The 14,357-nt window shown below is 43.5% G+C and overlaps 1 protein-coding gene across 2 annotated transcripts in view; it reads right to left on the bottom strand.

Moving 5' to 3' along the window:
- Positions 1-14,357, bottom strand: part of PIK3C3 (phosphatidylinositol 3-kinase catalytic subunit type 3) — a 117,737-nt gene that overhangs the window by 54,580 nt on the left and 48,800 nt on the right. For both annotated transcript variants that reach the window (XM_081212737.1, XM_081212736.1), the window contains 2 exons: positions 13,940-14,024; positions 10,243-10,317 (listed from right to left, as the gene is read on the bottom strand). In XM_081212737.1, the coding sequence (XP_081068863.1) occupies positions 10,243-10,317; positions 13,940-14,024 (160 nt within the window). The remainder of the gene's footprint in view (positions 1-10,242; positions 10,318-13,939; positions 14,025-14,357) is intronic.

A 14,357-nucleotide genomic window follows, 5' to 3' on the forward strand; every position in this document is an offset into this window, starting at 1 on the left:
ATAGATAAATAAATAAATGCAGAGATCTAACATATAAGAGGTCCCTGCTTTGTAGCATTTTCAGGAGAACAGACACGTAACACACACAGAGGTTCATGTCTACGTCAGTTCAGTTGTGAAAGTGGCTCTGCAAATAGTAGTATCAGGCATCCTATTTCTACATAATAGCCATCATCTCCCTTTTAAGATGTGCAAAGCATTTCACGTGCATCGTCTCAGCACCCCTTTCAACAACCCTGCAAAGTAGGTGAACGTTCTCCCCTTGTTGCAGACAGAAGGACTGAGGCCCACAGACAAAACACTGGGTTGGCTGTGGGGTCTGAAGCTAGATCTCTTGGACTTCCACAGAAGGCTAATTTAAGCTAAGGACTCCCCAGCTCAAACTTTTAGAGAAATCACTGCACCAGGGAGAGAAGAAAATGCATCTCTAGATTGTTGCAGTGAAAAGAATGCTCGACTTGGACTGGGCAGACCCTAGAGTTCAATTAACTACTCAACTCTGAATCTCACTGGGTGACCTTGGGGCAGTCATGAACTCTCAGGCTAATCCACTCCTCAGAGTTGTTGTGATACAAACTACCCCGAATTCCTTGAATGAACATGAAGATACAAGACGGGAAATATCTAAAATAAAAATAAAAATCACCAATGATTTTTTGCTGTTGTTGAGAAGTCAAGGCTTGGAATAATATCTGAGCGGCTCTACAGCGGCTTGGGGAGCAGTTATAGGACTTTGAGTTGACTTTTAGTTACCATATTTTTTGCTCCATAAGACACACTTTTTCCCTCCTAAAAAGTAAGGGGAAGTGTGTGTGCATCATATGGAGCGAATGCAGGTGGGAAGCAGGCGGGGGAAAGTCCCCAAGAGCCGCACACACGCTACACATGCTCTTTAAAGGGCTCTTGCTGGCTTTTGCGGGAGGTGGGGGAAGGGACAGAGGACAGCCCCTCAGTCTCTTCCCCCACCTCGTAGAAGAATAAGAATAAGAATAAGAATATCTTTATTGTCATTGCCCCCTTTGGGGACAATGAAATTACTTGACTGCTCCATAAAAACACTAATTAAACAATACAATATAATACAGCAAGGGAGATTAGATGACTTTCAAAGTCCGGGCTTCCCATTCAGGGCCGAGATCGCTCTGGAGAAGAAGCTGTTCTTAAGACGACTCGTCCTTGTCTTCATCGACCTGTATCTCCGTCCCGATGGCAAGAGCTCGAAGAGACAGTGACCAGGATGCGATGGATCTTTTACTATGTCCAGTGCCTTCCTATGGCACCTTGTGGCATAAATCTGCTCTAGGGTGGAGAGTGGGCAGCCAACAATGCTCTCTGCTGCCTTAACAACCCTGCACAACCCCATCCTGTTCTGGGCAGTACAGCTTCCGTACCACACACATAAGCCATAAGTGAGCACGTTCTCAATGGCACAGTGATAGAAGGCAAGCAGCAGTTTCTGCGGAAGATGGTTTTTCCTTAGTATTCTCAAAAAGTACAGTCTCTGCTGCGCCTTCTTCACAAGCCCCCTTGTGTTGACACTCCAGAAAAGCCCGCAAGAGCGCTCTTGGGGGCTCTTCCCCCGAGGAGGGAGAAGGGCAGCCTGTCAGGGAAAAGCCTGCAAGGCTCTGCTCAGTGCTCCCTTCAAAGTATATATTTTTTCTTGCATCCCCCTCTAAAAACTAGGTGTGTCTTATGGTCAGGTACGTCTTATGGAGCAAAAAATACGGTAACCAACATCGCGGATCCAGTACACACATTTACTCAGAAGTAAGTCCCACAGTGTTCAGTGGGATTGCACTGGATCACAGCCTGATATCATGAAGGGTATGGCTGCAGCACAATGTTTTGTTCTATGCCACAAAAAAAGAGATGTAAGCTTTCTGCAAGCAGGAGCTTTCAAGATTTGCCTGACAGAATCTATATGCCAGTGCTGTAAAAAAAACCAGAGGCTTTACAGAGCCACTGCGCTCCCTGACTTTCTGTTTACTGCTACAGGCCAACACAACTGCTCCTCAGTAATCAGTAAAAAAAGAGAATTTTCTTCAGATTTATCATGTTCATGCACTGCCCCCTACTGTACTCTTTGGGGCTTCCCACTGCAAAAACCAAAACACAAAACAGGATGGGATGTATATGGATGTGTGTGTAGTAATTTGCTATGCATATATACAGTGATCATCGTAGGAACATGGAGAACTGCTTTGTATCAGTCCGGTACAGTGTTTCTCAAAGTTGGGTCTCCAACTGTTTTTGGACTACAACTCCCATCATCCCTGACCCATGCTCCTGCTAGCTAGGGATGATGGGAGTTGTAGTCCAACAACAGCTGGAGACCCCAGTCTAAGAAACACTGATCTAGTACCATGTACTGTGGCAGGGAGTAGCTCGCAGCTTTCACCTGTGGTTCCTAGAAGCTGTCGCCATCCTTCGACTGGACAGTTAAGCCAGGTGAGGGTAGCCAATGGGACTTGAATACTTCATGACTTGCGGACTTCCCCTGCATGCAAAGACACAGACTCTGGCAGATTGAGCAGACCAATAGTGGGTCCAATGGTCAAGAAGGTGGTTTCTGCACATGCTGTAGAGGGAAGTGAGGAGCAGATGGGGTTTGTCCACCTGGGAAAGCAGTCCATCTAGGAGAAGGAAAACTCTGATCCTAAACTTCCTCTGCCTTGTAGGACATCTTCAGGAGAAGAAAACACCAAGGAGTAAACCCTACACAAATCTAGAGTGGAGTCCTTAAGTAAAAAAGGTAAAGGTAAAGGACTCCTGGATGGTTAAGTCCAGTCAAAGGCAACTATGGGGATGTGGCGTTCATCTCACTTTCAGGTCGAGGGAGCAGGTGTTTGTCCACAGACAGCTTTCCGAGTCATGTGGCCAGCATGACTAAACCACTTCTGGCACAATGGAATGCCATGACGGAAGCCAGAGCGCATGGAAATTTTCCCACCACAATGGTACCTATTTATCTACTTGTGCTGGTATGCTTTTGAACTGCTAGGTTGCCAGGAGCTGGGACACAGCAACGGGAGCTCATCGTGGGGATTCAAACCACCAACCTTCTGATTGGCAAGCCCAAGCGGCTCAGTGGTTTAGACCACAGTACCACCTGCGTCCCAGTCCCTAAGACGGTTGGTTGGTACCTTGTATGTCTCCTTCCAGCAACTCCTGCAGCCAAGCTGGTGACAAACCAGCTCAGCTTTCCTTTGGGTCGTATCAGCCAGGATGGGGGTTTTGTCGTCTGGGCAGCCCAGGATCTCCATGCACACCGTCCAGGCTTGTGTCCCGGGGCGGTCACTAAATGGCCTCGGCCCAGTATACTTGAAGGAGTGCCACCACCCCCATCATTCTGCCCAGACGCTGAGGTCCAGTGCTGAGGGCCATCTGGCGGTTCCCTCACTGCGAGAAGTGAAGCTACAGGAAACCAGGCAGAGGGCCTTCTCGGTGGTGGCACCCACCCTGTGGAATGCCCTCCCATCAGATGTCAAAGAGATAAACAACTACCTGACATTTAGAAAACATCTGAAGGCAGCCCTGTTCAGGGAAGTTTTTAATGTGTGACAGTTTGATGTATTTTTAATCTTTGTTGGAAGCCACACAGAGTGGCTGGGGAAACCCAACCAGATGGGAGGGTACAAGTAATAAATTATTATTATTATTATTATTATTATTATTATTATTATTATTATTATTATTACAGTGAGGTCTGACTTCACCCCGGCAGGTGCATTCTATTGCCTTTCGAGACAGATGCCAACAACAGCAGACCAGCTTATCTGAAACACTGCTCTCCATCCTTCAGACAGACAAAGAAGAGTCCGGTATACTTCAGCCAGGAAAAAAGGGGGTGTGAGAAATAGGGATAGTAAGGGATAGACCTGGGGAGAAATAGACCAGGGGAGAGCTGGAGAGCTGCATCTGGCCTCTGGGACTGAGCTTCCCAATCTCTGGTCAACACTTACCAGCCAGAGGTCTCTTAAGCCCTACTTGGAGAAGCTGGGAGTTGAACCTGCCTTGCATGCAGAGCAGATTTTCTACCACTGAGCTACGACCCTTCTCCACCCGCCAGGGGTTGAACCAGAAATCAACTGTGCATGTCTTCTGCCCCTGAGCTAAGGCAGAGTCCCACACAAGTTATTTCTGGGCTTAGGGCCCTCGTATATACGGGACCACCTCTCCTGGTATGCCCCGCAAAGGACTTTAAGGTCCATGAATAACTATAGTTTAGAGGTCCCGGGTCCTAAGGAAGTCAGATTATCCTCCACCAGGGCCAGGGCCTTCTCAGTGATGGCTCTGACCTGGTGGATGCTCTGTCCCATGAGACCAGGGCCCTGCAGGATTTAACTTCCTTCCGCAGGGCCTGTAAGACAGAGCTATTCCGCCTGGCTTTCAATTTGAACTTAGCCTGATCTTTTATTCCCCTTCCTTCCCTCCCTCTCCCCTTTTTATGAACATTACCTGCTCTGGGATCCCACAGCTAATTCTCCCTGGCCTCCTCGCTGGCCCAAATAGGAATAACTTAGCCAGCTAGCCCTGGTGATCAACTAATCTTTATTGGATGGATTTCCCCCCCTAAAATGATTTTTGAATTCTGAATTTATTGTTATTCACATTCTATACTGTATTTTGGGCTGTTTTTTGTTGCATCAATTAAGTGTTTTAAATTTGTTGTTAGCCGTTTTGAGCCCGGTTTTCTGAATTGGGAAGGGCGGGGTACAATTATTATTATTATTATTATTATTATTATTATTATTATTATTATTATTATTATTATTATTATTATTATTATTATTATTACTACTACTACTACTACTACTACTACTACTACTACTACTATTTCTCCTGCAGGTTGGGAGGGGAGCTGCCCATCACTAATTTGAAAGTCAGGTGAAATGCCCAATGTTCTCCTGTCCCACAGGGATGTAAATTCAGTCACCCCCCCCCCCCAGCTACTGTCTTTAAATTTAAAAGCAGAAGAGCAGCACAACCCCAGGCTTCGGAACTTTTTTGGGAGAAAGTTGCTGCCATTGAGAATGCTTATCTGTGCACCCTTGGGATGGGATCTACTTTGGCACACAAATAGCGTACTGGCCAAAATGGTTACGCTCTGCCTCAATGCTTGGAGGCAGAAATGCTTCCGAAGGCCAGCTGCTGGAGGTCACAGGAGAGAGGACTGCTATTGTGCTAAGGTCCTACGCTTGATGGTTTTCCTTAAAAACTGGGTACATCAAGCTGCCCAACTGATGGGCAAATATGACCTCTCAGTGACCGAGATCAAAGAACTTCCCTTATATTCCCAGAAAAATATCTTTAAATGAACCATAAGGGCAGTGGCAACTAAAAATGATCTAAACTCTGTGTACATGGGCCCCATTATATTTTAAACTTAGAGAGGCTTACGAACACACAACTTATTTTAATGAACTGACTTTTGTACAACATCAGAAAGCTTTTACAGAGTTACGATTAAATACAATAATCTCTGCCTATAGAGATGGGAGACACAGAGGCAGACCAACAAGCAAACGTGTTTGCATTAGGGAATGTCCTGAAGTAGAGGACCTTATGCATTATATCTTGCGCTGCCCCTTATATAATGAAGCAAGAGAAAGATTTTTAGCACCCATAATGATAAGGTCCCCTGGCCAGAACCCCTCTGACATGATTTTATATCTCCTCGCAGACACAGATAAGTATGTGACCTGGCGTGTAGCACTCTTTGCAACTGCCGCTAGGAAAATTAGAGCAAATTACATAGCCAAGGTAGCCACCAAATGTAAAGGAGATGAATTTATCTGACCCTATCTACATCAAGCTATATTCTATCTTTATCACCAAACTCCAAATATAATTGCCCATTGTATTAATTAACATTATTTTTTAATATATTAGTGGCCATGTGATAATTTTAGCTTATAAATTTTATTGTTTAATGTCTTAACTTGTATATTAAGGTACTTTTATAGCTCTGTTTAGAGTAGGTAATGTCTTGATAATATAAATGTTTTAAGTTTTTTGTATCAATCCAGTATATTTTCTTTTAATTGTTGAGTGATTCTGTGTACATTGAGGCAGCCTTGGGCTATGTGCAATAAAACTGACTGACTGACTAGATGGGTTTGACCCAGAAGGTTCTTCTTATCTATCAGTTTGGGCCACAACTCTAGCAGCAGAATTTTAAATGTTAGGATTCTGAAGGAAGCGCTCCATTTCTAGGACAGAGAATTCAGCTGCATTAAGGTCTGATTAATACCATAATTGAAGATCCGGCGGAAAGGAAAGAATCTCTTTGTTGAGTACGAATGTGATTATGGCCAATATCAATCTAATTAACTAGTACTAATAAATGTTTTTAAATACACACTGTATTTGGAATGCAGTTGAGTGTATAATAGCTACTAAATCTGTCGAAGGCCTTTACAAAATAATAATAAAAAACCCACCACAAAGGCATATAATTAACAGATCTTGAAATTGCTTTTGTGATAGCTTGTATATATAAAAGGGTCTGCCAAATACCAATTAGCTACATTATTTTATAAGGAACAAATTAGGAGTTTTGGAAATGATACCAGCTTTACTTTATTTTGTGAGGTTTAGTTTTCTTACTTCTTTTTCATCTTAGCAGTTTAAGTGGGTTTGTCAGTGTTGTCCTTGTAAGCATTTGACAATGGTTATGACCAGCTTTTCCACTTTCTATGTACGTGAATTGATATTACACGCACAGCAAGATCCCACCTGTACTATGTTGTTGTTGTTTAGTCGTTTAGTCGTGTCCGACTCTTCATGACCCCATGGACCAGAGCACGCCAGGCACTCCTGTCTTCCACTGCCTCCCGCAGTTTGGTCAAACTCATGCTGGTAGCTTCGAGAACACTGTCCAACCATCTCGTCCTCTGTCGTCCCCTTCTCCTTGTGCCCTCCATCTTTCCCAACATCAGGGTCATTTCCAGGGAGTCTTCTCTTCTCATGAGGTGGCCAAAGTACTGGAGCCTCAGCTTCAGGATCTGTCCTTCCAGTGAGCACTCGGGGCTGATTTCCTTCAGAATGGATAGGTTTGATCTTCTTGCAGTCCATGGGCCTCTCAAGAGTCTCCTCCAGCAGCATAATTCAAAAGCATCAATTCTTTGGCGATCAGCCTTCTTTATGGTCCAGCACTCACTTCCATACATCACTACTTGGAAAACCATAGCTTTTACTATATGGACCTTTGTTGGCAAGGTGATGTCTCTACTTTTTAAGATGCTGTCTACACAGCATAGTATAGTACAGATACCTGTACTATACAGTATATTTAATGCAGTATTTTACCACTTTAAAAGTCCTGAGGTTTAACAATCAACCCCTCTTCCCAGGGGTTGCGGGAGGGCAACAGGGGCTTCCTAGCAACTCTCAGCACCCTTAAACTACAGTTCCCAGGATTCTTTGAGGGAAACCATATTTGTGTAAAGTGGTTTGATACTGCTCTTGATATGAGGTGCAGGTGGGGCCATATTGTAGCATATCTTCGGCTCTTAAGAGTTCTGTTTTTAAGGGAACAGGAGTCTTACAGACGAGATCTCAAGAGTGGGAAGGGAACTATACTTCCCCCCTTTTCTGAAATCTTCCTCCTTCTGTGCTGTAACAGTGTCAAAGGGCTTTGCTTTTTTCATGAAGCACCAGGAGATGTTGTCGAATGCTTTTTCTGCATCAATTAACATTAATGCTACCTGTTTGTCGCTTTTAAATTCTAAATATTCCAATATATTGACAGAATTTCTTTGCCTGGCCAGTTCTGAACCTGAGAGGTTTTATACAGTGAACTTAAGAATATATGAAGAGTCCGCTGGATCAGGCCCATTTGGTCCACTATCCTGGTTTTACCATGGCCAACAAGGAAACCTGCAAGCAGGAGCTGAGCACAAGGGAACTTGTGGTTTCCAGGAACTGGTATTCAGAAGCATTGTTGCGATTGTGGCTAGTAGCTACCCATAGCCATCGCCTCCTCCATGAATCAGGTCCAATCCTTTTTTAAAGCCATCACTGCCTTCTGAGGATGTGAGTTCCATACTTTAAACTACACACTGTGTGAAGAAGTACCTTCTGCCACCTGCCCTGAATCTCGCAACATTCAGCTTCACTGGACATTCATGTGTTCCGGAGTTAAGAGGTAAAGGTAAAGGGACCCCTGACCATTAGGTCCAGCCGTGGCCGACTCTGGGGTTGCGGCGCTCATCTCACTTTCAGGCCGAGGGAGCCAGCATACAGCTTCTGGGTCATGTGGCTAGCATGACTAAGCCACCTCTGGCGAACCAGAGCAGCACAAGCGTTTACCTTCCCGCTGGAGTGGTACCTATTTATCTACTTGCACTTTGATGTGCTTTCAAACTGCTAGGTTGGCAGGAACAGGGACCGAGCAACGGGAGATCACTCTGTTGCGGGGATCCAAACTGCTGACCTGATCAGCAAGTCCTAGGCTCTGTGGTTTAAAACAGAGCCCCTCGTGTCCCTGGAGTTAAGAGAATGGAATACAAAACCTTTCTCTACACGGTGCATAATTTTAGGGTGGTGGGTAACAGAGGTGACAAGAGCATGAGGAACAGAAGACTGCTTGTTTCTGCTTTCATGGTATGCTTCAACCCTTAAAACTCAGCTCCAGCATATGGCAAGGTGTGAGGGGATCAGCAAGGTAAATTCTGCATTTCCTTTCTCTGGTTACTTCCTCCCACCCTGCCTCTCTCTGCCTCTGCCTCTGCCTCTCTGGCTCTCGCATTTTTATTAAAATGATTTTCATAGTTCACAAAGACACATATACACCTCTGTTTTCAATTCACAGAGTCCTTTCTACAGGTCAGTCACATTCAGTGTGAGACACTGTGAGGTTGGGAGGGAGAGTGGAAGAGAAAGAAGGCGGGGTTGTGATTTCTCCATTCTTTTGCTTAGTGTACATGCAGAGTTTTTGTGTCAGCGTTGTGCAGATAGGTTCTTTATTGAGCTGTTCGTTTCCGCTGGCGGTGCGAGAGGTTGGAGAGGGGAGCCATGCCGGGAGTAAAGATACCCTCCTTTGTTTGTCTCCGTGTTAGTTTCAAATTTGTTGGTTAGGTTTTTTTAGTAGGGCTGCTTCTCATACAGTTTGGTACCAGTGGTCCGTGTTTATTCCTGACAGGTCTTTCCAGTGTCTACTTATGACACTCCTCGCTGCTGATAGCAGGTGGCTTATGAGTTCTTCATAGTGTGAATGTGCATTGTTGTGCATCCCACTTACCTTTTTTTAAAAAGTAGATCTGGGGGGATGAAATCCCTAAAAAGAATGTTACTTTTTTCTGTATGCCACAACAGCTGCGACAATATTACTAGCGAAGAATTGGAAGAAACAAGATTTACCAACTATTGAAGAATGGCAGATGAAGATGATGGACTATATGGAACTTGCCAAACTGACTGGGAGACTCTGAGACCAGAGAGAAGAGATGGTGGAAGAAGATTGGAAGAAGTTTAAAGAATATTTGAAAAAATATGTTTATATTTAAATCTTAGAATAGCTTTGGAAGTGGATATAGGCTGTAGGGTTAGAAGATAGTGTATTTTAAAATAGTATTATTTGTAAGTGATAAAATGTGAAGATTTTTATGGTAAAAGTAAGTGTGATAAAAAAAATGGTTACAAATTATTATATATGTAAACTGAGGTAAAATGAAAATCAGATGGGGGGGACTTGGGGAAGCTCACCTAACAATGTTTAGATAAAATAAGGATAAGACAAGAACTTGTTTGTATTGTTTAGTTGTGTTATAAAATTAATTTTTTTTTGGGGGGGGGACAAAAAAGTAGATCTGACTCCTTCAACATTTCACGAGTCAAGAATGTTTCAAAAGCATTCTAGTTACGGAAAAGCACTATGGAAATAGTTCTCAAATTTCCTTTTTCCCTGAGCCAAATATGCAACAGGTAAAATATAATTCAGTTTTATAGACGATTAGATTGTTAAGCCTGCAGGCCCGGTTAATTTGATCTGTACACCACTCTTAGCTGTTCTTCTCATGGCAGATGCAATGACACTGAAAATTATTACAATTATGCCGGGGAAGGAACTTACCGAGTCTCACACCCCCTTCCTTTAAGTGGAAAGCAGAAAATGATTTTGCAGCAAGATGCAAGCCTCACAAAGGCAATAATAATAATAACAGTAAAAACAGCAATAACAAATAACAACAAATGACAATAACAATAATAATAAGTAGTAGTAGAAGAAGAAGTAGTTACCTGTTTTCGTTAGCAACAGATTGTCCAAATGCCTGTCTCCAACACCAAGGATGTATGTAATTACACAATATCCAGCTGGAAATCAAAAAAAGCAAATAATTGTCAACTGGCACAATTTCTCTCTCTCTCTCAAAAATCCCAAAGAAAGACCTACACTGAGACAGGATCACTGGGAATATTATGGAGCGAGACTCTGAAAGCTGACCAAAATTTCTGTCACAGGAAGGACGAGAGGCTTCAGGAACAGCTGTGTACACATGAGGTTACCCCACAAATTAGGCACATATGGCCATGTAGGTTTAGGGATAGACCAAAGGAAGGGTCTTCTCTGCAGTTAAGTCACAGAATTCGCTTCCGGAAGATGCAGTGATGGTTACCACACTGGGTGGTTTTCAAAGGGTTTTTAAAACAAACTTCTGCAGAGGATAAGAATATCAAAGGTTTCTAGCCATGATGGATACTGACTGTCTCTAGCATCATAAGCAATATGCCTCTGGATAACATTTGCTGGGGAGAAAAATGTGGAGAGGGCTGTCACATCCAGTTCCTGCTTCTGGCCTTCCCATAGGTATCTGTTTGGCCACTGAGGGACTTATTCATTTATTTGTTTATCTATTTATAATATTTGTGTTCCGAAGATCACAGGGGACAACATAAAAAACCTGCAAAACGAGAACGCAGACCACACAATATTACACAAAACACATAATATAATCAATTTGTTTCATTCAATGAAATCTGTATACCACCTTTTGCCCATAGAGCTCAGGGAGGTTTACAGCATAAAAATACAAGCTAAAAAAAATACAAAATATGCTTTAAAAGCAAGAACAGAAACAAACCAATAACCTCCTCAACGCCACACATTTAAAAGAGCATTGGATGTTCATCTGCCAAAGGCCTGTTTGAAGAGGAACGTTTTCGTCCGGCCCTTAAAGGTGCATAGTGAAGGCGCTAGGCGAGCCTCTCTGGGGAGAGCATTCCACAGACGGGGAGCCACTGCAGAAAAGGCCCTGGTCTCGCGTTGCTACCCTCTGGACCTCTTGAGGAGGAGGCACATGAAGAAGGGCTTCAGATGTTGATATCAGGGTTCGGGTAGGTTCATATGGAGAGAGGCATTGATCTTTGCCCTTGCTAATACAGTGGTGCCCCACAAGACGAACGCCTCGCGAGACGAAAAACTCGCAAAATGAAAGGTTTTTTCGTTTTCGAGTTGCCTCGCAAGACGAATTTCCCTATGGGCTTGCTTCGCAAAACGAAGCTTGCCCCGCAAGCTCCGGGGACAGCGGGAAGCGCAGCGCGTCTTCCCCGCTAACCCCGGACCTCTTTTGAAGCAAGGGGTGGTGGGGAGAAGCGATCTTCTCCCCGTTGCCAGCCCCGCAAGCTCCGGGGACAGAGGGGAAGGCGCCCCTTGCTTCAAAAGAGGGGACAGAGTGGCGCTTCCCCTCTGTCCCCGGACGGTCTCCATAGGAACGCATTGATTGATTTTCAATGCATTCCTATGGGAAACTGTGCATCGCAAGACGAAAAACTCACAAGAAGAAAAAACTTGCGGAACGAATTAATTTCATCTTGCGAGGCACCAATGTAAATAACACCAATGATCTTTAGTTAGTTCTCTGACTTTGCTAGGAATACAGGAAACTGCCTTGCACCCAGTTTGTTTGTTTGTTTTTGCTTTTTAAAATGCTTTATTGAAATTAGAAAAAAGTAACATATAACAAAATTATCCATAGAAAAAAGTGTTTGTTACATTGTATCATGTTCTTAGGATTCCAATGACTTCCCGTCAATCCCTCATGCTTCTAAACATTGTTCTGCCTATTACACTATTTATTTCAGTTTTCTTTTGTTAGATTTCCTAAATATTATGTTTTCTAAAACTCATCCAATATATCACAGAAGTTATTCAAGAGCTGCCACAGACTTCATGCTATTACAATAATCCTTGAGATACTTTTTAAACATGCCCCAATTCCTAATAAAAGTTTGTTCAGCGCGATCTCTCAGATTTTCTGTTAATTTTGCCCACTCAGTATATTCCAACAATTAATTTTGCCAATCCAGCTTTGTCGGTAATTTCTCACCCTTCCAGTTCAAAGCTATCAATATTCTTGCAGCCACCGTGGCATACAAGAATATTTCCCTTGCATTTTTTGCATAGCTGTCAACGTTTTCCTTTTTTTAAGGGAAATTCCCTTATTCCAAATAGGATTCCTTGCAAGAAAAGGGAAAAGTTGACAGCTATGATTTTTTGGTATGTCATGGCCTAGAATGCCCCAGAGGAAAGCCTCTGGCGCGCATATATATATATATATATATATATATATATATATATATATATGCAGGTTTTGGTGTCTTCGGGGGTCTTCCCGTGTAAGAGTTGGGGTGTCTAGGCGACGTTTCGACGAGGTCTCACTCGTCATCTTCAGGCTGGTGCTTTCGGCTTCTTGTTACTGGAACAGAGCAGGATCTCAGTGTTTGAGTTCCTATAAATACTGTTGAGGGGGTGTGGTGTATAGCCTCCAACGTTCTGGGCAGAGAGGAAGTTCCCAGGTTAGTGTGCCTTTTCTTCTTTTGTTCATTAATTACTTGAGGGATATCTTGAGAGATTTCTTGAGTGATAATCTGAGTACCATTTAGGAGGGTCATTAGGTGTGGATTAGTTGCTAAAGCTTTCGTGTCTTGACCTCTTGAGCTTGTGAAGAGTTTTTCTGAGAAGATGGCTGTACTGCACTTAGTTGTGCTTAGTTGTGCAGTACAGCCATCTTCTCAGAAAAACTCTTCACAAGCTCAAGAGGTCAAGACACGAAAGCTTTAGCAACTAATCCACACCTAATGACCCTCCTAAATGGTACTCAGATTATCACTCAAGAAATCTCTCAAGATATCCCTCAAGTAATTAATGAACAAAAGAAGAAAAGGCACACTAACCTGGGAACTTCCTCTCTGCCCAGAACGTTGGAGGCTATACACCACACCCCCTCAACAGTATTTATAGGAACTCAAACACTGAGATCCTGCTCTGTTCCAGTAACAAGAAGCCGAAAGCACCAGCCTGAAGATGACGAGTGAGACCTCGTCGAAACGTCGCCTAGACACCCCAACTCTTACACGGGAAGACACCCGAAGACACCAAACCTGCATTCCTGTACCCGTGAAAATCTACGAAAGCATATATATATATATATATATATATATATATATATATATATTTCTTTTAAGTTCATTGTAGATTACATCCCAAAATACCTTAATTTTCTTGCATGTCCACCACATGTATAACATTGAGCCTTCCCCTTCTGCACATCTCCAACACTTACCTGGAATGTTCTTAGACATTTTAGATAATTTTAGTGGTGTCAAATACCAACGGTATTGCATCTTCGTAACATTTTCCCTCAGAGTGTAACCTGCGGTGAACTTCATGCTGACATCCTCCATTGGGATGTTACAACTGAAATCCTGAGCCCATTTGACCATAACAGATTTTACCTTGCACCAAGTTTGAATGTGCTCTGTCAAACTCAGTGTTGCCTACACTGACTGACAGCAGCTCTCCAGAGTTTCAGAGTTACAGGCAGGAGTCTCTCCCAGCCCAGGGACTGCTTGCAAGGCAGACACTCTGCCACTGATCCGCAGCCATTGCCCTGCTTTAATACAATCTGTGCCCTCCTAATCTCCTGCCATCACTTACCACAGCTTTTGACGTAAGTGTCCATAACCTCTGCACTTATTCCGTGGGGTCCCGTTTCGCTTGGTGCGTGTTTTCGGAAGAAGTTCTGAAAAAGAACATTGCTCTAATGTTTATTTCTTCTCCCACGTAAAGCTCTGAAAGGGTCTCTGGGGGCTGGCTGAGCTCGTAAGTAGTTGGTGGCCTTGGATAAAATCCATTACTGCATGTTACTGGTGAACACAGCCCCCCTCTCCTCACCCCGAAGTATCAATCTTGATATTTAAAAGGCGTCCAAGGCTCAGTGCAGAAATAGCCTATATTTCTTTTAAAAACGGCAGATAACATTAAGCAAAGAACAATCAAGCAAATTAAACCCCCCCCTTAGTGCTAACATCGCAGCGCTCAGTTGATATCTGATGGAATTTTCTTAACCTCCGCA

Source organism: Podarcis bocagei (genome assembly GCF_964188305.1).
Source record: "Podarcis bocagei genome assembly, chromosome: 11".
Taxonomy (NCBI): domain Eukaryota; kingdom Metazoa; phylum Chordata; class Lepidosauria; order Squamata; family Lacertidae; genus Podarcis; species Podarcis bocagei.